The following is a 27,064-nucleotide window of genomic DNA, read 5'->3' as shown; positions in this document are numbered from 1 at the left end:
ACAGTCTGCAAAAAAAAAAAAAAACTTAAAAACAGACATTACAAAAACAGATGTAGAGGATCAGGAGAGAAGAACTTGCAATGTACACAGCCAATGAGACAGGGCCCCCCTCTCCCGTTACCCCGACATAGACCATACAGAGTGAATACATGATTTAATGCAATATAAAACTTCTGCTCCTCTCATATCCCCGTCTAACTGGGTCTGGCTGGACAGTCATAATATACGCTCCCAGTATACGGTTACTGGGAGGTTTAGAGTACTGGGGTTTCAACAGAATGATGTGTTGGATGCCAGATGTAAGAAACATATTCAGACTTTCAAATTGAATTTCATATAGGATTGCACTTTTCCATATATTCAATGCATAATGTGTATTTCCATTAAAAAAAGAAAAAATATATATATAATTCTTCTTCACTTAACATCGCCCCCCAAAAAAAGAAAAAAATATATATATGTGATGGTTGAGCTTACTTGAGAAAGCCTAAAAGGAATTAGCATTTCTACCCCTATGACTTGCATGTGGGCTATCATAGAAGGGAGAATAAAGTTCAAGTTGGTTGACTTGGTGTCCAAAGAGTTCTCCATATCGTTTCTCACTGAAGAGATTGCGTTGGTGTGTGGAGACTTAGGGCCATCTTTCGCGAACGGTTATTGTTCGAAAAATCTATAGATTGTTCAGATTTAAATGGTAATTGTTTTGATGGTTCACTTATCGTTCGAACATCGTTCGGTGTAATAACACATGGTTTGGTCTATCAGCCAGGAAAGGACGAGCAAAAGAACGACCCTAAGTAACAATTATCGTCCTGTGTAATAAGGTGAACGATTTAAGATTGATTGTCATAGCAGTCGTTTATCGTTAATCGCCGAAAAATCGTCCCATGTAATACCACCCCTACTGTCAGGCAGTGTTCCGTGGGAAACAAGTTTGCAAAGTAACCGTCATCTAGAAGGACGAAATGACTTCCTAAGTCTTGTTACCGTGTCTAGGTCTGTTCTAAGGGCGTATATAGTATAGAAAGGGACCCTGCTATGGTAACTTGGAAAGTGTGGGTCCAGCCCTGGTTGGTCTAGTTCCAGGGGCGTAGCTAGGGGTTCAGCCTAGGGGGGGGGGGGGTGAGTGAGTCTGAGTGGGCCCCCAACCATTGTTACCCATAGGGAACCTCAGCAGGTGACAAGGCTTTCTGAATAATAAAGGGAATATTCTTCTACATTACTCATAGTGGATAAGGATAAAGAGCAGTGTAAGAGGCTTCTGTACATTTTACATATAGAACCACAAAAAAATTTAAAGTGCTTAAGATTAGAAAAATATAGCTGCCTCACAGAACCTTTTGGATCGAAAAATCAAGTTCAATTTGGCTGAAATAAGTACTTTGTACGGGACCGCATGGAGATCCACGGCCATGAGTTGGAACATTTCCGTCCTCAAACAATGGTCTTGTTCATTTTTCACGGCGCCGTATACGATCCGGCCGTAAGCTCATACGTAGTGTGCACTGTGCGGGCGTATATCGTATACTTCCAAGCGAACGCATCAACCTCAAAACTACGTGCAGAAACATACGCAGTGTGAACATAGCCTCAAAGGGGTGAGCTGGTTGTGATCATACATGTACAATCCAAGATATGTGATGAGCTGCTAGATATCCATTTCCTATCTATCTCCTATCTATCTATCTATCTCCTATCTATCTATCTATCTATCTATCTATCTATCTATCTATCTATCTATTCTATCTAATCTAAGCTCGCAACAGAGTGAGGACCTGAGGGACTACGTGTCAGGGTGGTTTGGTGCTCTCCCCACTAGGAGGCACCCCTGGCAATGGGCTTCCTTCTCTGGAGAGAGGGATATCTGGCTATTCCCGTGTTTTGAGACTCGTAACTGAGGCTCCACGGACCCCTTTTTTGCATATCTATCTATCTATCTATCTATCTATCTATCTATCTATCTATCTATATCTATGTAAAGATGTTCCGCAGCACACCAGCATACGTGTAAAAGGTGATTTATTCCAAAAAATACAGAGAAGTACAAAAGATGCAACGTTTCGACCTTCTCACGAGATCATTATCAAGCATCAATGCTTGATAATGATCTCGTGAGGAGGTTGAAACGTCGCATCTTTTGTACTTCTCTGTATATTTTGGAATAAATCACCTTTTACACGTATGCTGGTGTGCTGCGGAACATCTTTACATACTTTTGGGGATCCCCGAGCCAGGGGACTGACTCCGTACAGCACCTGATCCATGAACCTTTGGATGTGCGGCTTCCTCCTGTTTCTACATCTATCTATCTATCTATCTATCTATCTATCTATCTATCTATCTATCTATCTATCTATCTCCTATCATCTCTATCTATCTATCTATCTATCTATCTATCTATCTCCTATCATCTCTATCTATCTATCTATCTATCTATCTATCTCCTATCTATCTATCTATCTATCTCCTATCTATCTATCTATCTCTCTATCACATTACAGTAGGAGATATAAGAGGACAATGATCACATGTCCTTCATGCACCAGCATCTTCTCAGCCCCGCCCCCTTATGGCGTCACCACAGGTCCTTCCTCATCGCTCTGCAGGATGTCTGCAAAAGAAACAGCTTTTGCAGACAGCATTAAGCCTCTGAGACCTCAGTGGGCCCCTGCCAGTGTGGGCCCAGGAGCCACTGCCCCCCAAAATTTCGCTTATGTCTAGTTCCTTTTACTTCTGGTAGGAAACATTATATAGGACTCTTCTCTTATATACATAGTGTGAACCTAGCCTAAATCCCCTATTCCACGGGTCGTTTAAAGGAGCAATATCGTTCGTATTCGGCCGATATCGGCCGCTACGAACGATATTCGTCCCGTGGAATAGAGTGCAACGATCAGCCGACATCGTTCATGTCGGCTGATCGTTGCAGTCGCTTGTTTTTCAACATGTTGACCAAGCGACTGATATAGCAGCGATCTGCTGCCGTCGCTCCGTTGAATAGGAGCATCGGCAGCAGACGCTGCTATATCCTATGGGTTGCCCGGACGATCAGCGATCCTCCGGGCAGCCCCCCCGCAGATCCCCGCCGCCCCCTCCCGCACTCACCCGCTCGCTGCAGCCGCATTGAATAGCGGCGGCAGCGAGCGGGGAACGAGGAGCAAACGAGCGCTGAGAGCGCTCGTTTGCTCCTCTAAACGACCTGTGGAATAGAGGCATAAGGGCCCTATTCCACCGGACGGTTATTGTTCGGATACTCGTTAACGATTAACGATCTCAAACGACCGCTAATGCGAAAGACCTGAAAATGTTCACTTATTTCCATGGAACGATAATCGTTACTTATGATCGTATTTGCGATCGTTTATTCTTCGCTATTTCTTCGCTAGTGCGTTCGTATCTACTGCGAACGTCCGAACGATGTCTTATTCAATGCAAACGATTTGCAAACGTGCAACGATAAAAATAGGTCCAGGTCTTATAAAGCGATCAACGATTTCTCGTTCGGTCGTTAATCGTTAACTGCATTTCAACCTAACGATTATCGTTTAGATTCAAACGATTTAACGATAATCTGAACGATAATCGTCCGGTGGAATAGGGCCCTAAGTCTGCATTCACATCTGCTTCACAATTCCTCCATCAAAGTTCCGTTCAGCTGTGTTAAATAGAGTTGGCCAGCAAGACAAACACCAAAAAAGCCCCATGGATCCCATTGACTTTATGGGGGTCTGTTGGGTTTCTGGCAGGTGATTATTTATTGGATTTTAACTGAACGAAAACATCAGTGTTGACTGGTTTTTTTTGTCCAGTTCTTTAAAAGGATTTTGCTATGGAGATGCCAAATGGAGCCCATGATGCTAATGTGGACCTCTAGCATTATATTCTGTATGATAGTAACATGGTCCATGCTGCTGTACCCAAAATATACTCTCATCTGCCTGTGTAGATCTTGTCCCAGGTGTAGTCCCAGTATGCCGTTACATTGTATCCATTCTACTTTGTTAGTCCATATCAGGCATTTTGTTTGTTGTCTGTTTCTTCACAGGAGTCAAAAAGCCATAGTCATCAAGCCATATTCACCAACCTTAATGTGAACACTGGTCTAATGGCTGCCATTTCCTAGTCATATGTACCTAGTAAAGCCAGTGGGGATCTGGCACAACTGTACAGGAAACAAAAGAGAAAAGCATTGACAACAGACATCTCCTCCCATGTGAATGAGCCTATTTACATGGGAGATGTAATGTTTTTTTTTTTTTTTTGGGGGGGGGGGGGGGGGGGGGGTTGGTAGATTTTGGGCTTTTCCACTAAAGCGAGTTTTATTCTCTTTTCTATAGTCCAGAATGTGATAGTGGGAACACTACCAGGTCCTGTTGATGGGTGGTTGATTTCTTGGTCGTAGGTTGCAATATTTTTAACATACAGTTGTCCTTTCTGGACTATTGTAACATGAGACCAGACTCAACACACAATCCTACAGACAGTCAGGATCCACGAGGCATATAAATAACTAGATGATCGACCAATAAAAGTGGCCATTTTACTTGTAATACTCTAATATTACTGATATGCCTACATTGTCTGGATGTCTAGTATCTCCTCTCTACAGTATATAGTGTGATACTACATGTCCTGTACTGCTGTGTGTGTCTAGGATCTCTTCTCTATAGTATATAGTGTGATACTACATGTCCTGTACTGCTGTGTGTCTAGTATCTCCTCTCTACAGTACAGTGTGATACTACATGTCCTGTACTGCTATGTGTGTGTGTCTTATATTTCCTCTCTACAGTACAGTGTGATACTACATGTCCTGTACTGCTGTGTGTGTCTAGTATCTCCTCTCTACAGTATAGTGTGGTACTACATGTCATGTACTGCTCTGTGTGTCTAGTACAGGGGTGGGGAACCTTTTTCATGTCGAGGGCCAGTCGGGCATTAATAAAATCATTTGAGGGCCGCGTGGCCGGGTAGCGTGGGTTTGCAGCACCGAAGCCAACGCAAAGTATTGTTCCCCTAGTACCCCTGCTATTGTAGTCATCCCCAAGTGATAACCTCTGGTAGGCCTAGTTCACCCCCAGTCATGTCCCTGGTAGCCTAGTTACCCCCCCAGTACCTGTCCGAGATAAAAAAAAATAAATAAAACATCCCACTCACCTTTCCTCCGCTCCCACACTGCCCAGGTCCTCTTCTCTCCCCTCTAGCCTGTGCCCAACTTCTCCTGCAGGCGGTGCGCGATAAAATGACGTCATCGCGCACAGCCCGCAGGAGAAGGAAGATGTGCGCCGCTCTAGTGGGGAAGGGGGCAGCACTTGCAGCATCCTCCTGTGTCTGGCAGCTGTCACAGAGACAGGAAGATGCTGTGTATGCCGGCTCCTGCCCCACCAGAGCGGCGCACATCACAGGGGAGCCGTGGGCCACATAGGGAGGTCTCAGGGGCCGGATGCGGCCCGCAGGCTTGAGGTTCCCCGCCACTGGTCTAGTATCTCCTCTCTACTGTATAGTGTAATACTACATGTCCTGTACTGCTGTGTGTCTAGTATCTCCTCTACAGTATTGTGTGATACTACATGTCCTGTACTGCTGTGTGTCTAGTATCTCCTCTACAGTATTGTGTGATACTACATGTCCTGTACTGCTGTGTGTCTAGTATCTCCTCTACAGTATAATGTGATACTACATGTCCTGTACTGCTGTGTGTGTCTCTTTCTGACTGCTGTTTTTAAGGATTTGCTTTATCCATATTAGTTATCTGCTTATTTTTCTTTAAATCCTTCATTTTTTCTTATTTTGGGGTAACATTTTGGGTGTTCAGCTTTTTATAGATTTTTGTTCTCAAGATACAATATATTCAGCCTGCAATGGCCGTAATGGAACCATTTAATATATACAGTGTTGAGTAGCAGTCACCTACAGTAGTTATGTTGCAGGCTCATGTATTACTGTCAACTAGTATTGAGCTAACTTCATGATAGCATCCATGTTTGCAACTTCTCCAAACCTGAACGCTGGTCATTTAACTCACTGTGTCTAAAGAAGTTGGATGCAGCCCTAGAGAGTCCTGAAAATGCTGAATACAGCCATAGACCATAGGCTGTATCCATGCTTTCCAGGCAGTACTCGGGCTGCCTCCACCTTCTCCAGACACAGGGAGTTAAATGACCAGCGTTCATGTTTGGAGAAGGTGCAAACACGGACACTATCATGAGGTTTGCTCAACACTACTGTGAACTGTTGTTCAATCATTTTTGTTGTTGTTTTGCTTATTTGCATTTTATTGGTATTTACCCCAAAATTGCAGGAGAAAAATGCAGTTTTGATTATTCTATTATTGCTGCATAGGAATGCTACAAAACGTCTACCTGTGAATAAACACATGTAACAACACACAAACATCACACTGAATTTAAATCCTGCCCTGTGTAATACTTAATTTCTCCTCCAGGGGCGCTGCAGGGAAAGTGTACAATGCTTGTAGTATACAGCTGATCATTGCAGATTTAATGTATCCTCAGGGGACAGAAAGGGAATGTTCAAAGACGGTAACCCCCTTTTTAAAGCTGGAACTGATTGTAAATTATTAGGGGTCAAAAATAGTGCAAGTTAGAACAATAAACACTGTTGTAAGGAGAAGTTGTCTGGACTGTTTATATGGTAAGACCTTGGTTTATCGGTGTAAAGTGGCTTTGCCCACCCTTTCAAACTAAGAAAACTCCTGGACTCTTGTGATCTTTGTGATCTATGCGATAAGACCCGACTGCTCTTAGTAACCTTCTTAATGCTTGTCGTAAAAGCGTCCGGTGTCACTGGTTACTGTATGACAGTCATCCTATTCCTGCCAGCTTGTCTAGGTGAATTATAAATGGAACCACATGACAGATTTGGCAACACACATTGAGCACTCACAAAATAATAGGACCAATTCAATTAATTTTTGAATACTTTCCAGTGGTTCTTAATATTTTAAGTCCATAGATGGGACTCCCTTACTCAGCATCTTTATAATTTAGTCACTCCATTATTAAATTATGGAACACCTATTATTAGACAACTTTACCCGATCAGCGTGCATTCGCTTCTGCCCCAGAAGATTGGGTAACTAAAACCCCTATTACACGGGCGGCGGAGAGCGCGGTCAGTGCCCGTTTGCTCCTTGTCCCCCTCTCACTGCCGCTACAATTTCACGCTTCGGCAGCGAGGGGGTGAGTACAGGGGGGACGCGGGGAGGTGCAGGGGAGGGGGGCCGCCCGGGTGATCGCTAGATTGCCCAATGAAGATAGCAGCGGTCTGCAGCCGCCACTCCTGTTCAACAGAGTGACTGCAGCAGATTGCTGCTTTATTAGTTGAAAGATGTTGAAAAACAAACGACTGCAACGATCAGCCGACATCGTTCATGTCGGCTGATCGTTGCCTTCTATTACACAAGACGATTATCGGCCGCAATGACCGATATCTTCCAAATATGGCCGATAATCGTTTCGTGTAATAGGGCCTTAAGGATATATCCACACCCTATGAGTTCCATTTCCAAGTGCCATGATTAAAGGGTTCCTTCCTGAAACTCGTCAGCTTGTTTTTAACCTGTGCCATGTTTTGAAGATGTTTCAATAAAGACAGAAAGTTTTTTTTTTTTTTTTGTACTTCCATCGAAGCTGTGGATATTACTATGACTTTCTATTTGCAAGCCCCATTGAATCAGAATAGTGCATGGACCTTACCTGACATAGTCGGATCCATAGTTGCCTAATCTTGCCGACGTCCGGAGCAGCCGCACACTGATCAAGTAAAGCTGTCTAATGCCAGGTACTCTTTAAATGAGCACTCTGGAGAAAAAGAAATAAATCAACTAGTATCAGAAAGTTACATAGATTCGTAAACAGTTCCTTTTAGAGACATTGGTGGCAGCAGAGAGCATAGTGCCAGACTGGAAAGAATATACAACTTCCTGCAGTACATACAGCAGCTGATAAGTACTGAGAGACTTTTTCCTCCAGAGTATCCCTTTAAATTTGTGAGCCTCACTAGTAAATGTAAAAATTGTGCTGCAGTAAAGGGAACTGCTAGTTCTATATTTTGCATAGCAGAAGCGGGTCAAGAATCAGTAACTTATTCTGAGTAAATATGAGAACATATACGTAAAATAAATAAATAAATCTGACGCGAAGACAAAAATGACAAATATTACATAAAATCCCCGCAAGAACACCAGATGTCCGTCCTTAAAAAAGAAAGTACAATAAACTCAGTAGAGGCAAGCAAGTAAATATTTAGAGTAACTATGTTTCAGTTTTATGTCAGTTTTAAAATATTTGAAATTTTTGGTCATTCTGCCATATGCAGAACGTCAGCGATTCGTTATATAGGTTTTTATATGTGAAAGAAAAGATTGTTTTCCTCCTACTATCTTTCTGTGGTTGTCACATTTGTAAATCCGCCATCTGCTAGGCCTGATAATGGGGAATATTCAGATTTGACACAACTTAGAAGGGTTGGATGAATGTATTATGTATGTAGCCACTCTTGTCCGTGGATTCTGTTTGATATTACAGCAGTAAAAAAACTGCAATACCAGACATGGCCAGGAGTGGTGCTGTTCTCTAAAACAGTTGACCCCCTTTTTTTGTAATCTCATATACATTTCAGGTTGAGCAACAAGGCCTTTATGGGGGTATTCCAAGATAAAATAACGTATCCCGTATAGGTGGCAAGTGAACGATGGCGGGGAGTGTTCTGACCTCCATACCCCTCGAGGACCCCATAGGAATGAATGTGCCGTGCCTGCGGCCCTATTGAACACAAAGGAGCCACGGGCCGGTAAGGAGATCGCCGGGGGGTACAGAGGTTGGACCCCTTCCCCTGTGATCTTTTACTTGTCCCCTATTTTTGATAATGATGTCCTGATGCTTTATTTCTCTACATAAGAGTGGTGGTCGCACATGTGCAATGCTGCTCCATTCATTATCTATGGGAGCTGCTGGTGATAGAGTTCTATACTCCACTATCTCCTTGATCATACACTTACACTCTATACTTTAGACAGGGATACATGTTAACAACCTCTTTAATGTCAGAAAAACCCACAAGAGCATCTGATTTTATCATCTTTCTGATGTTTATGGGGTCAAGATGTCGCAAGGAAACGGAAAGAAAGATGGGGCATATTCGGTTCTCTTCATGTCTTCAGGCGTGTCTGTAGAAGGTGCAGAGATATCGGTTACTCTTGGGTTTAGAGAACCTTTAAAGGTTCCTAGGCCACATAAAAAGTCTGCACTTTTTTCCATTGACCACTTTGTCCCATTATAAAGTGAAGAACTTACTGACGTCAGCAAATATTATCGGACTTTGCTTTCAGATTATCCAGAGATATTTTTTATCTGTTCTTCTGCTAAACATGTATGGGAGAAATGTCATTGGGTCATCATTTTAATTTTGGGCAGTATGGTGTTTTTTTGTAAAGCTGCTGGCAGTGTCCTGCAGCTAATTTAATATCCATGATATGTTTTTAGATGTTAAACTTTGTTTGCCATCTGTGTTGTCTGTAAATGAAGTATCTGAATTGAACTATCTCCCTCCCTGCTGCAAGCATGCCTTGTGTCTGATGATAGACAGTCCTCCCTACTATGACATCAGCTGTCATTCATCAGACAGGAGGCGTGCTTGCAGCAGGGGGAGAGATGAATGCAGAACAATGATTTCTTGACACCAGCATTTGACAGATGTAACATTCACTTATGTCTTAGCCTCATAAGTATGTGATTGGCAATGGACTTCCTACTTCTGCTACATCTTTTCCTCACTTTAGGAAGACCCTCCTATTTGTGTGCTACAGAAAACTAAATGGCACTGCACAGTGGGAGTTGAAGTTGTACAATATATTCATGAAGCTACTCAAATTTTCATTGAGATTCTTTCTAAATGTAAACTGCTAAAGTGTACCTGTCGTTATAACTTTTGAAAATCTAAATCAACAGTATATGTGATATAAAGCAAGTTTGCAATATAAGTTCATAGTTTTTTTTGTTTTTTTTTAAGTTATCATGGAAAACACGGCACTTCCTGTTTTCTGACTTTTTTTTTTTTTTCCTCAAAGAGTCAAAAAACAGGAAGTCTTGTGTATCCCAGGCCATCTGAGCGCTCACAGAGAGAAGGCAGTCATGTGATTGATGGACACATTGAGCCATGACTCTCTGTACTGGCCCGGAATTCCTGTGTTTAGTCTGTTTTTTATAATAAGCACAAGTCAGAAAATCTGCCTTCAGGAGACTGGACCTGGATTTCTGGTAAGTTCGGCTTTGTTTTACAGCGTGATACCAACACGCTGGTGTAAAGTGAAACTGGCTCAGTTGCCCCTAGCAACCAATCAGATTCCACCTTTCATTCCTCACAGACTCTTTAGAAAATGAAAGGTGGAATCTGATTGGTTACTAGGGGCAACTCAGCCAGTTTCACTTTTCACCATGTTTGATAAATCTCCCCCTGAGTGTATATTGCAAACTTGCTTTATATCACATCTACTGTTGATTTACATTTATAACGACAGTGACACTTTAAATGGTGTTTAGTGGTGCTCATACCCTTCAAGAGAGACATAGTTAGATTTTTCCAACTGTTGTAGAGTTTCCTGTGCATTACAGTCCCATTGCTTTCAACTGAACGTCCAACATAACATGGAGACAAGGAAACGTATCTAAACTTGTGTTATTATTTGTGTCCCAAAATCTTTTATGCAGCCATTGCAATTTTTTTTTTTTAGTCTTGGCTGAAAAAAATCCTATGACAAGTAGAATGGACTCTTCTCTCCCCCTGATTCCTGCCTGTATCGTTTTGCATTGGTAGTAGGGAATATTTGTAGATCGCCAATAGATTAATTTAAGAAGAAGTAACCACTTGCATTGCTGTAGAACCTGGAGTAAGTGTACAGGAGATGGCAACAGGTCGTCCTTAAAGCGGGTGTATCTGATATAATAAAAATTTTTTTTCCATGGTTGTGCCCAGTATTGCAGCTCAGCTTCATCTAAGAAAATGGATGAGCTGCCGTTCAGATTTCTAGGGTTCTTAGAGCATACGAGTGACCTGTCCAAAATACTGCAGCCCACCAGAGAGACAGCTGAACTTGACGATTTGTAGTGGGGAGAGCTCTCATTGAGAATAAGTTACCATTGAGTAGTCAATGGGCCCAGTGCATAGGGAGAGATTTATCTGACCAATTTTGGAAGCCAAAGCCAGGAATGGATTTGAAAAGAGGAGAAATCTCAATCTTTGTTTCATGGCCTGTTCTCTTTTTATAGTCTGTCCCTGGTTTTGGCTTCAAAAATCTGCCAGATAAATCTGTCTGTGTAAACGCAGCATTAGCTTTGTGTACTAAGCTTTGGAGACCTAGTTGATGGTCTATTACTCCATTGCCAAAAACTAGGAGCACCAATTACTGTGGAACAAGGGGCTATACCATTGTATTCAGTCTGTACAATGCTCTTTGAGATAAACAGCTTGACCCCAGATAGATACATTGGGGCAGACCTATTATTGTAAGTGAGCCAGAATTCTGGTACAAAGCCATTTTTTCAGTCAAAACAGAAAACGTCTTGACTGAACCCTGCTGAGCCATTGTGGGGAGGTATGGTCTATCAGAACAGCTGCATTGTCCATTTTACACAGAAGCTACAACATACATGTGAACAGAGCCTAAAGTTTCCTGATACCTACAATAATTGTCAGCCGACAGCTATTCCTTCTGAACTACCAATGCACATGCATGATCATGCATATATCTTCAGTGGGGCAGAGGAATGAACCACTTTTGGACACTTCTGGCAGCGGCTTATCTCCAAGGTGTACAAAAGGATTTGACATTGTAATTCAACGTGTCTGATCCTTTTTTTTTTTTCAGGCTTCATGCATTGGGAAGGCCCCATGCAAGATCATTCCCACTGAAATAGTTGGGTGCAGACAATGTTTACTTATAGAGGGCTATTACACAACTTGTGTATTATGTGTGCATGGCTGCTCATACGATCACTGAATTTTTCATGAGGCCCAACACTTCCATCATTTGTCGGCCACCCATCCCCTATTGCACCTATTTGGCAGTTGAACAAGGATTTGCTTGTTTAACAGCTGATCGATCACTGGCCCAAAGCTTTGACTGTCCAGGCATAATGGGAATTGTAGTTATGCAACAGCTGGAGGGTCACAGGTTCCCTGTCCCTGGTTTACTCAATGTTTAAAGGGGAACTATCAGCAGGTTAGACGGAAATAACCTGCTAAAAGCTCCCTAGTGCGCACAGGGCGCTGAGGATGAAGGTATGTCTCCTACCTTCAACGTCGGCGCTGTTCCCGTGCTATTTGTTGTAAAAATCCCCTGCCCAGTAAGGCCATTAGAAGCACTGGAAATGGGGCTACCATCCCCCTGAGTATGCCCCCAGCTGGCCTTCTCCATTGATAACCTTAAGAGGGGATGGATAATGGCGGGCTCCCAGAGCTCCTAGCAGTCTTATTGGGCAGAGGATTTCACAACAATCAGCATGGGAATGGCACAGAGGATTAAGGTAACAGACTTACCTTCATCCTCGGCTCTCTACTGCGAATGGGGCGCTATCGGCAGGTTAGATTTGTCTAACCTGCTGATAGTTCCACTTTAAGCCTTATTTTATATAAAACAGAAACCCCCTTTAGGTAAATATGCCTCAATGTGCTTGATACTTCAAGTGGACAGGACCCTCCCACGTTAAGAAAATGATGGGAAAATCTTTTTAACATCTAAAAGGCAAATTCAATACCGTCTATAACAGCAAATTAAAAAAACATGAGCGTTCAGCAAATGTTATTATATTTTGGTAAACCTATACATACCCGTTACCGTTACTGTATTAAATTCTGCCAATAATGCACATTTAGGAACTGTATCCCTCACATCCATATGGCAAGCAGTAGGAATAAAAAAAAAAGAAAGAAAAGTGACTTTTACGCAGAATTTTTTTTTTTACCCATTCAGGTTTTGCAGCTCATGTCAGATTAATTTCACACTTCTGAGAAGTCTACAAAAGAAGCTGTTGTGGAAATGCTGGCACGGAAAATAATTACGACATGTTTGTCACTTACTTAGAAAAAAAAAAAAGAAAAGGGACCTGAGATTTCTCCTAAAGCGTAAAACACACAGGCGTCCAGTGATTGAGCCGCTTTCCGTCGCACTTACATAATTGCATATTTTTTTTCCTCCGTTCAGTAAGCTCCCTCCTCTCCACCACCTCCTGTCACACTGACCCAAAGTCATAAAAAGTTTGCTTGCTTGCCCTTGGTCCTGTTTGTATAAATTATGTGTACACTATAAATATTCACGTTTCTGAGGGACCGTTTTTTTTAAACAATGACTGTACTGTTCTGACTTCTCCGCAGAGAAGCAACTTGACATCACCGTGGACTATACTTTTCCCGGCAACGTCCTTAAAAAAATACAGCTGTGTCGGCCGACGAAATAAAACACTATGCAAACAGAACTTTGGAAAAATGTGGCACAAAAAAAAAAAAGAAAAGCTGCCCAGGGTGAAGTAACAGAACCAAGAAAGCAGATTAAAAAATGGTGTTATCAGAGGCCAATAATTTACCGTTCATGTGGTTTTTCCCGTAGGTTTAGTGCAGGTACGGTACACACACACACGAGTAGGTGGAATGTTAGCTCAGGCTGACTCCAGATTTCCAGTTTAAGAAGTGTATTTAGGCTCATGTCTGATGTCTACATTTGTCAGCTAATAATAAGGGTTAGAAGATGCAAGGCATGGGTTGGATGAGGTGTGTCCCTTTAAAGGAATACTTACAGGAAAACAGATATACTGTGTTATGCCTAGGGCAAGGTCCTCGGGGGTGGTGCGTTACACAAGGACTCAAAGAGGAGAACAGAGAGGTCATACTCCAGATATACAGTGTTACGCCTGATGCTTGTCCTCAGGGTGGAGCATGACACTCTGGACACACTATGTAATTTATAGTTCAGATCCTTGGGGCATGGCACATTGAGTTAAAGACCACCAAGATATGTTATACTCTGGATACACTGTTACGCTGGGTTAACACTACTTTTGTGCAATGCGTTTTTTTCATCCGTTTTTTTACAAAAAAAAAAGGATGAAAAAAACATGCATTTCTGTGCATCCATTTTGATCCATTTTTCCATTGACTTCCTTATTAAAAAAAGGATCAAAATGAATCAGTTCTTTTATCGTACACAAAAACGTAGTCAATCTAATTTTTGTGTCCAAAAAAATGGATTGCAAAAACGTTGTGTGAACCCATCCCAGGAAAAAAGTATGCGCCTGCCCTTCTAGCTGTCCAAGTACTGAGTGGGGTCACCTGGAATTGCCACTGAGATGACCCATGTTGAACAGACTGGGGGACATTCACCCCTTTTCCTTGGCATACGTCAGCTGTATCCCTCGCTCGCCTGATGGACAGTAGTGGTGGCGTGGGAAGGATGTATGGCCTCTTCCTGAGCCTCATTTATCAAGGTTTACATCTGGAAACAGGTGTAAATTTTTGCACAATTCCTACACCAATCACAGGTCTTGCCCATTTCACTAGGAGGCGTGCACCTATTAGTAAATTTGGTGAGGTAGTGGCGGCGGGGTCTAATTTTATATCGGCATACAAGTAAATAAATGTTCCCCAATATGTCTAGATATATTGTGGGGCCGGGGGAATTCACCCTTCTGGATTTACTAAGCGGCACCTCCACCTATCGAAAAGCTTGGAGAGAAATCTTTACCTGCATCGGTGTACATAGATCAGGTGTGGGAGGAGGCAATGACTCCTCCCCGCCTTGCCAAGACACCCCCCTTCTGCCCATCAGGTGAGCGGGCCATACGCAACAGAATAGGCGTGGATTGCACAAAAATCTGTGCCTTTTCCATGGTGTACAGCAGGGAGCACCTAAATAAATTGGCCCCATTCTGTTATGCCTAGTGCAGGTCCTTAGCAGTGAAGCATGATTTATGGATTCATAGAATTGCAAAGATAAACCGTGCTCAGACTACATTGTGTACCACGTAATATAGGTAATGCAGGGGCAGAGCATGGTACCTGAACAACAAGGATAGACCATGCTCCAGATACTCTGTTAGGCTTAGAGAAGGTCCTCCAGGGACCTTTAATGGACACCAAGCTAGGTTATGCTCCGCCTCTGTGTTGGACTAGACACAGTGTAAAAGTTTTATCTAATTTCTTTCTTTAAACTAGGACTGTGTAATCTTTTCAAAGGGTCAAAGGGCCCCACAGTCAGATTGTACCATTCTCAGGGGCTACAATAAAACCTAAGGCTATGTTAACAAAACGTGTGAGACCGGCCGTTCCCTGACCCGGCCAGGTCACGGAACGGCCGGTCTCTGCCCTGATCATCCCGGCCGGTACTTAAGTACCGCAGGGTTCTGATGCGGGCGCATCAGCGCGCGCCCGCATCAGAACTTCACACAGCACACAATGAAGCAAGCGGCCGGAGTCGCTCGCTTCATTGTGTGAACTGACAGGTCTTTCTGCGGCCGCACTTCACTGAATACTGCAGTACCGGCTGGGATGATCCGTGCAAAGACCGACTGTTCCGTGACCTGGCCGGTCTAATACGTTGTGTAAACATAGCCTTAGGGTGCGTTCACACCTACAGGATCTGCAGCAGATCTGATGCTGTGTTCAGTTATTTAACTGAAATCTGCTGCAGAAAATCAGCTGCAGATCCTGTAGGTGTGAACGCACCATAAAGGCGTATTCTCATCTGAGATATTTGCAGCATGTTGGCACTGCTGTATATGATCGTATTGGCTGGCATATGAGAAGTTCAGTTTTCATTCCTCTGTTGTAGTTTATGGGAATAATGGTAACACTGGAAAGAGAGGTGCATGCATGCTCTGGTTCCTCTCTGTATACTTTTTCTTGTATGCCACAGGTGGTCATAGAAACCCAATACCCCTGATATATAAGCCTTTTTGATAATATGTATATGAGGATCAAGTGTCAAGAGAGTGTTTTCCAGCATGGTAAAAGCCCAGATAAGTTGAACAAGTGGGTTTAAAGGGGATGAAAAAAAAGAACATGGGCTGGACCTACCTGGGCTCTTGTCATGCTGGAGAACGACTCCTGGGCTTTACAGCCTAATTTACATATTACAAGAAAGACACCTTTCAGTATTGTAAAGGACTATGGAGATGAAAGAAAGGTCACCCAGAGCCCTGATGACTAAGATGACTAGCACTATCTACCCATGGGCTTATTTACACCCCTGTTTTCCTGCTGACTGATCTACTCTGATATTGTAAGGAAAGATTTATCTTTGCCAAGATGTGTGACTATACTTGTACTAATGTTAAATATAGAATTTCCTAAACCTCACAAATTTTCAGGAAAGTCGGTGAACCGCTGCACTATTTGTGTCCAGTCCTAGGCCCTGCATTATCCTTACACTGCAGCAACAAGAAAACTATCAGTCAAAAGACCACTATATATATATGTATATGTATATATATATATATATATATATATATATATATATATATATATATAATGTATACACACTACCGTTCAAAAGTTTGGGGTCCCATTGAAATGTCCTTATTTTTGAAGGAAAAGCACTGTACTTTTCAATGAAGATAACTTCAAACTAGTCCTAACTTTAAACAAATACACTCTATACATTGCTAATGTGGTAAATGACTATTCTAGCTGCAAATGTCTGGTTTTTGGTGCAATATCTACATAGGTGTATAGAGGCCCATTTCCAGCAACTATCACTCCAGTGTTCTAATGGTACAATGTGTTTGCTCATTGGCTCAGAAGGCTAATTGATGATTAGAAAACCCTTGTGCAATCATGTTCACACATCTGAAAACAGTCTAGCTCGTTACAGAAGCGACAAAACTGACCTTCCTTTGAGCAGATTGTGTTTCTGGAGCATCACATTTGTGGGGTCAATTAAACGCTCAAAATGGCCAGAAAAAGAGAAGTTTCATCTGAAACGTTCAAAAGTTTGGGGTCACCCAATTTTGTGTTTTCCATGAAAAGTCACACTTATTCACCACCATACATTGTGAAATGAATAGAAAATAGAGTCAAGACATTGACAAGGTTAGAAATAATGATTTGTATTTGAAATAACATTATTTTTACATCACACTTTGCATTCGTCAAAGAATCCTCCTTTTGCAGCAATTCCAGCATTGCACACCTTTGGCATTCTAGCTATTAATCTGTTGAGGTAAGCTGGAGAAATTGCCCCCCACGCTTCTAGAAGCAGCTCCCACAAGTTGGATTGGTTGGATGGGCACTTCTGGCGTACCATACGGTCCAGCTGCTCCCACAACAGCTCAATGGGGTTCAGATCTGGTGACTGCGCTGGCCACTCCATTACCTATGATAGAATACCAGCTGCTGCTTCTGCTGGAAATAGTTCTTGCACAATTTGGAGGTGTTTAGGGTCATTGTCCTGTTGTAGGATGAAATTGGCTCCAATTAAGCGCTGCCCACTGGGTATGGCATGGCGGTGCAGAGTGATAGCCTTCCTTATTCAGAATCCCTTTTACCCTGTACAAATCTCCCACCTTACCAGGACCAAAGCAACCCCAGACCATCACATGACCTCCACCATGCTTAACAGATGGCGTCAGGCATTCTTCCAGCATCTTTTCATTTGTTCTGCGTCTCACAAACGTTCTTCTTTGTGATCCAAACGCCTCAAACTTGGATTCATCCGTCCACAACACTTTTTTTCAGTCTTCCCCTGTCCAATGTCTGTGTTCTTTTGCCCATCTTAATCTTTTTCTTTTATTGGCCAGTCTCAGATATGGCTTTTTCTTTGCCACTCTGCCTTGAAGCCCAAAATCCCGCAGCCGCCTCTTCACTGTAGATGTTGACACTGGTGTTTTTCGGGTACTATTTAATGAAGATGCCAGTTGGGGACCTGTGAGGCGTCTGTTTCTCAAACTAGAGACTCTAATGTGCTTATCTTCTTGCTTAGTTGTGCAACGCCGCCTCCCACTTATTTTTCTACTCTGGTTAGAGCCTGTTTATGCTGTCCTCTGAAGGGAGTAGTACACACCGTTGTAGGAAATCTTCAATTTCTTAGCAATTTCTCGCATGGAATAGCCTTCATTTCTAAGAACAAGAATAGACTGTCGAGTTTCAGATGAAAGTTCTCTTTTTCTGGCCATTTTGAGCGTTTAATTGACCCCACAAATGTGATGCTCCAGAAACACAATCTGCTCAAAGGAAGGTCAGTTTTGTAGCTTCTGTAATGAGCTAGACTGTTTTGAGATGTGTAAACATGATTGCACAAGGGTTTACTAATCATCAATTAGCCTTCTGAGCCAATGAGCAAACACATTGTACCATTAGAACACTGGAGTGATAGTTGCTGGAAATGGGCCTCTATACACCTATGTAGATATTGCACCAAAACCCAGACATTTGCAGCTAGAATAGTCACTTACCACATTAGCAATGTATAGAGTGTATTTGTTTAAAGTTAGGACTAGTTTAAAGTTATCTTCAAAACACAGTGCTTTTCCTTCAAAAATAAGGACATTTCAATGTGACCCCAAACTTTTGAACAGTAGTGTGTGTGTGTGTGTGTGTGTGTATATATATATATACACACACATATTTTACACACACACACACACACACACACACACTGATATGTTGTTGCTGTAACTGTAGAGATGTTACGGCAGGTCGTGTTTGTGCCCTGGTTTGCTATTTTCGGCTGAGGTCAGGAGCAGGTAGCGGGGATGTGTTTTAGTAGCGGCTTCATGTGGGTTTGCTGCATTCCAGCCTCGACCTCCACCTGCCCTGTGACTTGTATAAAACCTAAAACTATGGTCCATGGCATAAGAACCATTGTTCCCTGACAAGGAGTCTATAAGGAGCGTATACTGCAACATTTCTGCATCACTAGATTCACACTGCCCGAACTATAGGCCTCACTGACAGACTCACTTATCACAGCTGTCCATGATTCACTCTGAATGGCCGAACTGTTTTGTAGTAATTATAGTCGTATCTTCATCTGGGAACAGGACTCCAAATCATGCGGGAGGTCCTCCGACCCCAGTGGACAGATCTCTCACTGCTTGCATATAGCAAGAGATCTGTAAATTAGATCAACCAATGAAATAAAGGCCGGGATACACAAACCGTTGCTGGCCCTTTACTTTTATCATGGTCGTCTGCACGTCCCCCATTTACACGGGACAACGTGTGGCTGATAACAATGATTTTGAGGGCTGCACAAAGATGGACCAACAAACAAGATTTTTCTGATTTGGTGGCTGATCGCTGATCATATTACTAGGCCACTTATCCGAAATAAATATTCTAATGCTGCGTTTACACAGAACGATTTCTGCTCGAAATTGCGCGATAACGATAGCATTTAAACCATAATCTGCTTGTGTAAACACAGCGACAAACGATAAATAGTTCATTGTGATCTTTCAACCTGTTCTCAAATCATCGTTGGTCGTTCACTGAAAATTCGCAGATTGCTTGGTGTTCGTGTCTTTCAGAGACTCCCCCTATGTGTGAGATAGGCTTAAGCGATCTTAAAACGATCGCAATAACGATTTTTCCGCACAATATATCGTTCTGTCTAAAAGCTAATCATTATAAAAACCAAATTGTTGCTTCAAAATCGCTAAACGATCGATTGGGCGAATTATCGCTCCGTGTAAACGTAGCATTGTGAACAGTCGTTTGACCAATAACCACATTAATTAAAAATCAAAGGATTTGCAACCTGAATTGCACAGCTGCCATACAGGCCAATGCGTCTCCATGGTAACAGACTACAGGCCTTGTTTTGTCTGAAGTATTTCCATGCTTCCAGGTCCTACCATTCTCCTTGTATATAAGATACGTGCCTACACACATTGGCGCTGGCCAGTCTGTACTGACAGCGACCGTGTAGGGACATGGTGAATTTAACAGGGGAATCATAACGCCTACATGCAGACAGAAATAATAACAATTTTGGTCTCCACCTACCATCTAATTTATATAAGAGCCACTGCAGGAAAGCATATATGGAGCAGCTCTCTGTAGGGTGAGGAAGTGTACAAAGGCTACCAGGGCATGATGGGAGTTGTAGTTTTGCCGCACGTTGGGTGACAGTAGAGTGCAGTAGAGGAAAGTTAGTTCATAGGAAGTGCCCATCATATGGGGCCTATATAACTTTTGGCCGGAGCGTGCGGGGTAGTTGTTGTAGTTGGATTCTGGCATGCTAACGCCTCATCGGTTGTTTTTTATTAGAAGGATGTGATTTCATTAGGAAACCATGATGGCATGGTGAGGTAACTTGGCTTTTTTCATTCTCCATGAAAGAAGCTCACAGGCGGTGATTTATAAACAAGGAAAGGATTCGGGCCTAGTCCATATGCAGCCTGTCCGGTGGGAGCAGTCTTTCCAGCTGAAAGCCTGGCTTCCACCCCTCACTTTACAGGTGTCCATTCACTCATCAAAGGATGGATTCTGATGAGCGGTAGGTTCACAGGAGCCGGGATTAGAACATGTTTTCATAGTGCTGGCATTTTTTTCTCATTTTTTTTTTCCTTCTTCTGCTTCACTTAGGTTTTATACATGCTTCAGTCCTACTTTGAGACGAAACACATAACTAATTCACAGCGGCTTCAGCAGGAGATCTGTGACATCACCGACAGCTTAAAAGCCAGGCTGTGGCTCGCCAAAAGGTATGTTCACTGATGAGGTGCAAGAAAAAGATTTCTTCTCGGCTGATCCTGAAATGGAATTTATTAACAATAAAAAAAAAACCTAAGCACATCCTGGTATAGAAAACTGAAAAACGAAGATTAGGAGCTATAAAATACATAGATTTTGTTTTGTTAGAAGGGGGTCCTGACAGTAAAATGGTTGTAGGTTTCCCGGTCTCCCAGATGCCGTAATCCCCAGTGATCGTCTTCAGTACATGAGAGAACCAGAAACAAATGCTGTGTTTCCCAGCAGCGCCTCCAGAGGTGAAACAGGGAATTGTTTGTAATATATGGGCTGGCTAGCCGATTGTGAGGTCTGACTGCTGGGACCACCACTGCTCTTGAGAATGGAGGCCACATTTCCCAAATGGAGATGCAGCATGCATGGCTGGCCACAGCTCCATCCAAGGACGTGCGCTGTCTCTCTTATTTCCTTTTAAGGACATTTGACCCTTATTTTTTATGACTATTGGGATCCCAACGGTCTTATCCCCACTGATCAGCTACTTACCCCAATGCTGCGGATGAAGGTTAACTTATAATTAGAGATAAGCGCAATTCAAGCATGCTCAGGTCCGATCCTTCGGCCTTTGAATGTGAGTCCGGGAAACCATGGATATAGCCTATGGTGCTCGCGGAGAAAGGGGGTCATGCACCATCAATAACTGATGGTCGAATGATCTTTTGGCCATCAGTTATATTTCTGCCCGCCACAGTAGAATATTGCATTTTTTTGTATATTTTGTCCCTTGAAGGGATGTGTAAATGATGTATACAAAAATTAGAAGGAAAAAAATGCATTTACAGGCATACCGCCAGAGTTCTAGGCTATGTTCACGCAAAGTATCTTTTGCAAATCACAGTCGCTGTTGCAGTTGAATGGGATCCCGTCCGGAGTGTATACATATAGAATATGCTCCGGACGGGGTTCCAACCTGACATGTCAGTTTTGTGCGGCCGCTATTCCTTGAATAGCGGCCACACATGCCTGACAGGTCACACAATGGAGAGCGCAGCTCCAGCTGCACTCTCCATTGTTTGCAAAGGTGAATTGAGATGTTAGCACACAGGGATGTGCCCGCATCCCAATTCAACAGAAATGAAGGTCATCCGGCCGGTACTGCAGTACCGGCCAGGATGATCTTCACTGACTCCGGCCGTTCTGTGACATGGCTGGGTCACAGAGCGGGCAGTGTCATACGTAGTGTGAACCCGGCCCTAATGTGTATTGCAGTAACGTATTGCATTTTTTATTCTAATTTTTTCATATCTCATTTACACATCCCTTCAAAGGACGAAATATACAAAAAATTGAGTGAAACTATTCAATAGGTTACTTGAAGGTGAACCAAGCACCCTCCTCTCTGCCGAGCAGGGGGCACCTGGTTAAATGCTCGAGTCTCCAGTTGATCGATGTTATTCAAGTTGATCACTTGGGCATTTTAGTGCTCGCTCAACACTAGACACTAGCAATGAAATTTACACTGATTAGCCATAATATTAAAACTGCAAGCCAACGATTGTGCAGGTAGCTGCCATAACAGTGGTCTGTCCCCATAAGACCTTTGAAGGTGCCCAATAGTAACTTTTCTCTTAACTGGTGGAGGGAACAGACCAGAGAGGCTAGCCTTTGTTCCCCATATACATTGGCCATATAGTCAACCACGACACCATTGTTGGCTCACCAGTTGTCCACTTCTGGAAGGTTCTTACCACTACATACCTGGGACAGCCCACAAAACCAGTCATTTTGGAGATGCTCTCACCCAGTCATTTCTGCATCCCTTGTCAAGAACTGATTGTTCACCTGGTTCCTAATATACGGGAGCCATTATAATAGGATATAATACTCTTCACGTCACTTGTCTGGTTTTAATGTTATGGCGGATCGGTGTGTTTTTTCATTGGTTTTCCTCTAACTTCCTACAACGTGCAGATTGTAGTCTTTGCCCTTATGACTGTGACCATACATAGCAGACTTTATGTCCATGTCGGGGCGCAGCGTCATACGTTCCAGCAGCGTTCCCGAGAACAGAGAAGGATTAGTCCTTATACGTGTTTATTCAGTCACTTAGAGGTAAATATCTGTATACATGATTGGATCCCAGTGAGAGGAGGACACAGCAATGCTTCCCATTCCTCAGCGAGGTAAATGGACCGTAAAATAAATAAAAGTTCACCTGTAAACAGAACTCCTTCACTTATCCTCATCTATCATGTTTCTGCCAGTCCAGAGTTACTGCTGAAAAAGATCTGAGGTTTTTCCAGAAACAACATTATCCTTGTACTTTATGTTCAATTCCCTTAAAGTGAACCTGTCCCCATAAAAATGTCATCCAATCTGCAGGCAGCATGTTACCGCGCTGGAGGAGCCAAGCAAATTTATATATATATAGTTTTTGGGTTGTTGGTTTTTTTTTCTGGGAGAAGTTTTAGTAGAAATTTTGCAATTTTCTCATTTTATTCTTACTAGTCCAATGGGTGAGTCACCCTTAAAGGGGTACTCTAGCGAATATGTTTTTCTTTTATATAAACTGGTGTCAGAAAGTTAGATACATTTGTAATTTTCTTCTGTTTAAAAATCTCCAGTCTCCCAGTACTTATCAGCTGCTGTATGTCCTGCAGGAAGTGGTGTATTCTTTCCTGTATGTGACAGTGCTCTCTGCTGCCACCTGTCTTAGACATGAACTGTCCAAAGCAGGAGCAAATCCCCATAAAAACCTCTCCTGCTCTGGACAGTTCGTGAAATGGACAGAGGTGGCAGCAGAGAGCACTGTGTCATACTGTAAAGAATACACCGCTTGCTGCAGGACATGCAGTAGCTGATAAGTACTGGAAGACAGAGATCTTTAAATAGACCTAAATAACAAATCTATATAACTTTCTGACAGCAGTTGGTTTGAAAGAATTTTGCTTTCGCTGGAGTTCCGCTTTAAGTGTTGGGTATGTTTACACTGAGTAAAACAGACGGAATTCCGCGGCGGAACTTCCCGATGCGGAATCCCGCCTGTCTCAGTGTGTCATTGCCAGTCTATGGGAGAGCGTGCACTCCTCCGCTGCCGTGGCTCTCTGCTCAAAGAAGTGACATGTCAATTCTTTGAACGGAGAGTGGAGGAAGCAGATGCGTGCACACCCTTCACTCACTACAGGACAGTGAGCATGGAGGGATTTCGCGACGGAGAGCTCCGCCATGGAAGTCCGCCATATTTACTCAGTGTGGACATACCCTTAGTGATGAACCTCCATGCATGTTTGACCAGTGAGCAGATATTGTGCTCCCCTTCTTTGGTTTTCCTGCACTCGCACTCTCCCTTCCACACAAAATTACAGCCAGTCCCATTCACTTGAATGAAGCAGGGAAAGACTGCAGCCCCTTTATTCTCATAATCAGTGGGGGTCTTAGAGGTTAGAATCCTCTCTATAACCATAAACTGATGAGCCATCAGCTTTTGAGATAGGAGGATCCCTTAAAGTCTTGGATAAACTTCATTCTTAAAGGGAATCTGTCAACTCATGGGTCCTACCTGAGGTGCTGACAGTGTGCTGTAGCTGGCAGTCCCCTATTGAGCATGGTAACTTTCTGTGCAGTGGATTATGTACATCTCCTACTGTACTGGAAAGGCAAAGAGCAGTTGTTTGTGTCACACTCTGGCACACCTCACCACTGTTTCCTCCTCCCTCTTTTTTATGAATAATCAATGCTGCCCGGCCTCCTCCTTGCTCAGCTGTCAGCCAGTGTCTCTGATTGCGGATCAGTCCTCTGTAGGCAGGTTATCTTTGAAAGAAACAGTCATATATAATTGAATCTCTTCTCCCAAATGTGTTGGAGCTGTGGTCTAGGGGTAACTCACCTGTCTAGAGACCTGCCAACAGTTCATTCTCTGGTTTGATTCCCCTCATGGAATTGAAATGTCTTTTTTTTTAGGCATAGCCTTCCCACAAAGTATTTTTGCTCAGTATTTTGGTTAGTATTTTTCAACCAAAACCAGGAGTGGATTGAGAACACAGAAAGGTGATGTTCTCACACTGTTGAAATTGAGCGGATGGCCTTCATTTAATTGCAAATAAGGGCTGCTATTTAAAAATAACAGTAATTATTTGCCATTAAATGGCAGTCATCCACTTAATTTCAACAGTCTGTGAACATAGCCTTTCTGTGTTTTCAATCCACTCCTGGTTTTGGTTGCAAAATACTGTGTGGGAACATCGCCTTTAAAATGATACAATAATGGATAATAAGAGAAAATAAAGACCTCTACTTCATTTCCATAAGGGGATTTAAACCAGAAAATAAACTGCTGGCAGGTCTCTAGACAGGTGAGTTACCCCTAGACCACAGCTCCAACACATCTGGTCTGACATATTCAACTATATCAGTGTTTCTTTCAGACATAAACCACTTACAGAGGACTGATCTGCAATCAGAGACACTGGCTGGAGTGAACAGGAGACCAGGCAGTATTGATTATTCATGAAGGAGGGGAAGGAGTGGAGAGGTGTGCAAGAGTGTTGCACAAACAACTCCTCTTTGCCTCTTCATTACAGTAGGAGACGTGATAATGTACATAATCCACTGCACGGAAAATTACCAAAAGCACCATGCTCACTAGGGGACTGCCAGCTACAGCACACTGTCAGCACCTCAGGTAGGGCCCAGGAACTGACAGATTACCTTTAATGTGGAAATAAGAAAAAGCTTATGTTTTTTCCCTGGTCCATTGTCTGTGTTATATTGCTGCCTTGTGCCCGTTCTACACTCCTCATTAGGGGTATAATATGATTTCCCGTTGCTGGTTTAGTTTTGCGGCTTATGTCCTGATCAGAATCGTATGCACTGGGCTTAGATTGAATTACATTGAATAATACATTAGGTCACTAAAAGCAGAGAAGCAATCAATGCATATTTATGTATTTATCTCATGGCCACAGGGGAAGGAGAACCAGTTTAGTCTTACATTAGGTTCTGCCATTGTTCTATAAAACGCGCAATTGATGTAATTGTTGTCGGGCACCTACAGGCTCTGCCGCCGCAAATGGAGGGACTTTAGTGTTTAACTCTTCTCCTAATTGTTATGTTTTAGGCAGAATCCTTGTCTGGTAACCAGAGCGACATTTACGGACATCCTTAGCATAATCGTCACTTCTCTTGGAGAGGACAGAGACCAAGGTATGAGTAGGGGTCGTGCAAGCAGACGGTTTGTTTGTTTCCCTTTCATGGTTAGGATGGTCGGGATAAGACATGAAATTTCCACTTGTGGCAGGACATTTTTTTTTTCACTCCCTGAAACGGCACTACTCTTCTCTTTTTGCTCTGTGCGTAAGAGTGTAGCGGTTTTGAGAACAAAGCATATATAAATATATATTTCTAAAGCTGTCCAGGGACCGGAGGGGTTATGCTTCTCCTTGTGGAACACACTTGTGGAGACCTATAGGCCGCTCATGCTTTGCTGAGAATTCTGGGACAAAGCATATGTAAATCGTCAGTTCCATGACACCATCATTTGAAGGTAGCTTTCGTTTTCAGGCCAAATACTTTTTAGACCATGTTCACATATTTGTATTTTTTCGTAAAACAACGGCCATTGTTGGAGGATGCAACCCCGGCCATTGTTTACTAACAGAGAGGATGATGGCTGAGGGATGCTCAGTGTCCCTCCAGTGCCCTGTGTCCCTCAGTGTCCCCCTGCCATTATCCTCTCCAGCAGCAACAGCCCGCACAGCTCTGGGAGTTGGGTTGTGACATCACCATGTTATCCAGGAAGTGACATCACCACGTTATCCAGGAAGTGACATCACCATGTTATTCGGGAAGTGAAGCCTTGATGCAGTAGTAAGTGCAGGGAAAAAAGCTCTTTATAAGCATTTCCCATAATAAGTGTATATTGGGGGTTTGTATAACTTTTGGGGGGCAATAGAATACTTTAATAAAAATTTTCGCCAGACTTCTCTTTTAAGCCTTAAAACATGACTGGGGTTTTACTTGACATATTAAATCTCTAGTCATGTTATAAGGCTTTTTAAAGGTCTTGTCCAGGATTACAAAAACACCCAGATGAGCTTCTTCGTTTCTTGTTGACCCTGCAATTTACACTCTTATAGACATTCTATAGATCTGTATACTACATTCAAATATAACAGAGCAGAGTCAGCCAGAAACGTAGGGGCCCATTATTACTGAACAGCTTTACTCGGCTACCTAGGCATGGAGTGTATGGATCAGATCTCATGTGCTTCCTGCTCGTCTCCTTGAGGAGTAGCTGGTCAGAAAATAAGGGGCAGGGGCGGAGCTCATCCCACAGATCAATTTTTTTTTAATTTTTTCTTTA

The 27,064-nt window shown here is 42.8% G+C and overlaps 1 protein-coding gene across 4 annotated transcripts in view; it reads left to right on the top strand.

Annotated features, from left to right (window-relative positions):
• The window catches only part of THADA (THADA armadillo repeat containing), a 480,068-nt gene that overhangs the window by 326,451 nt on the left and 126,553 nt on the right, over positions 1-27,064 (top strand). For all 4 annotated transcript variants that reach the window (XM_069954790.1, XM_069954788.1, XM_069954791.1 and 1 more), the window contains exons 30-31: positions 20,599-20,717; positions 25,820-25,905. In XM_069954790.1, coding sequence (XP_069810891.1) covers positions 20,599-20,717; positions 25,820-25,905 — 205 coding nt within the window. The remainder of the gene's footprint in view (positions 1-20,598; positions 20,718-25,819; positions 25,906-27,064) is intronic.

Source organism: Dendropsophus ebraccatus, chromosome 15 (assembly GCF_027789765.1).
Source record: "Dendropsophus ebraccatus isolate aDenEbr1 chromosome 15, aDenEbr1.pat, whole genome shotgun sequence".
NCBI classification, from domain to species: Eukaryota; Metazoa; Chordata; class Amphibia; order Anura; family Hylidae; genus Dendropsophus; species Dendropsophus ebraccatus.
Note: the sequence above shows the minus strand (reverse complement) of the source record. Positions and strands in the feature narration are given on the sequence as shown.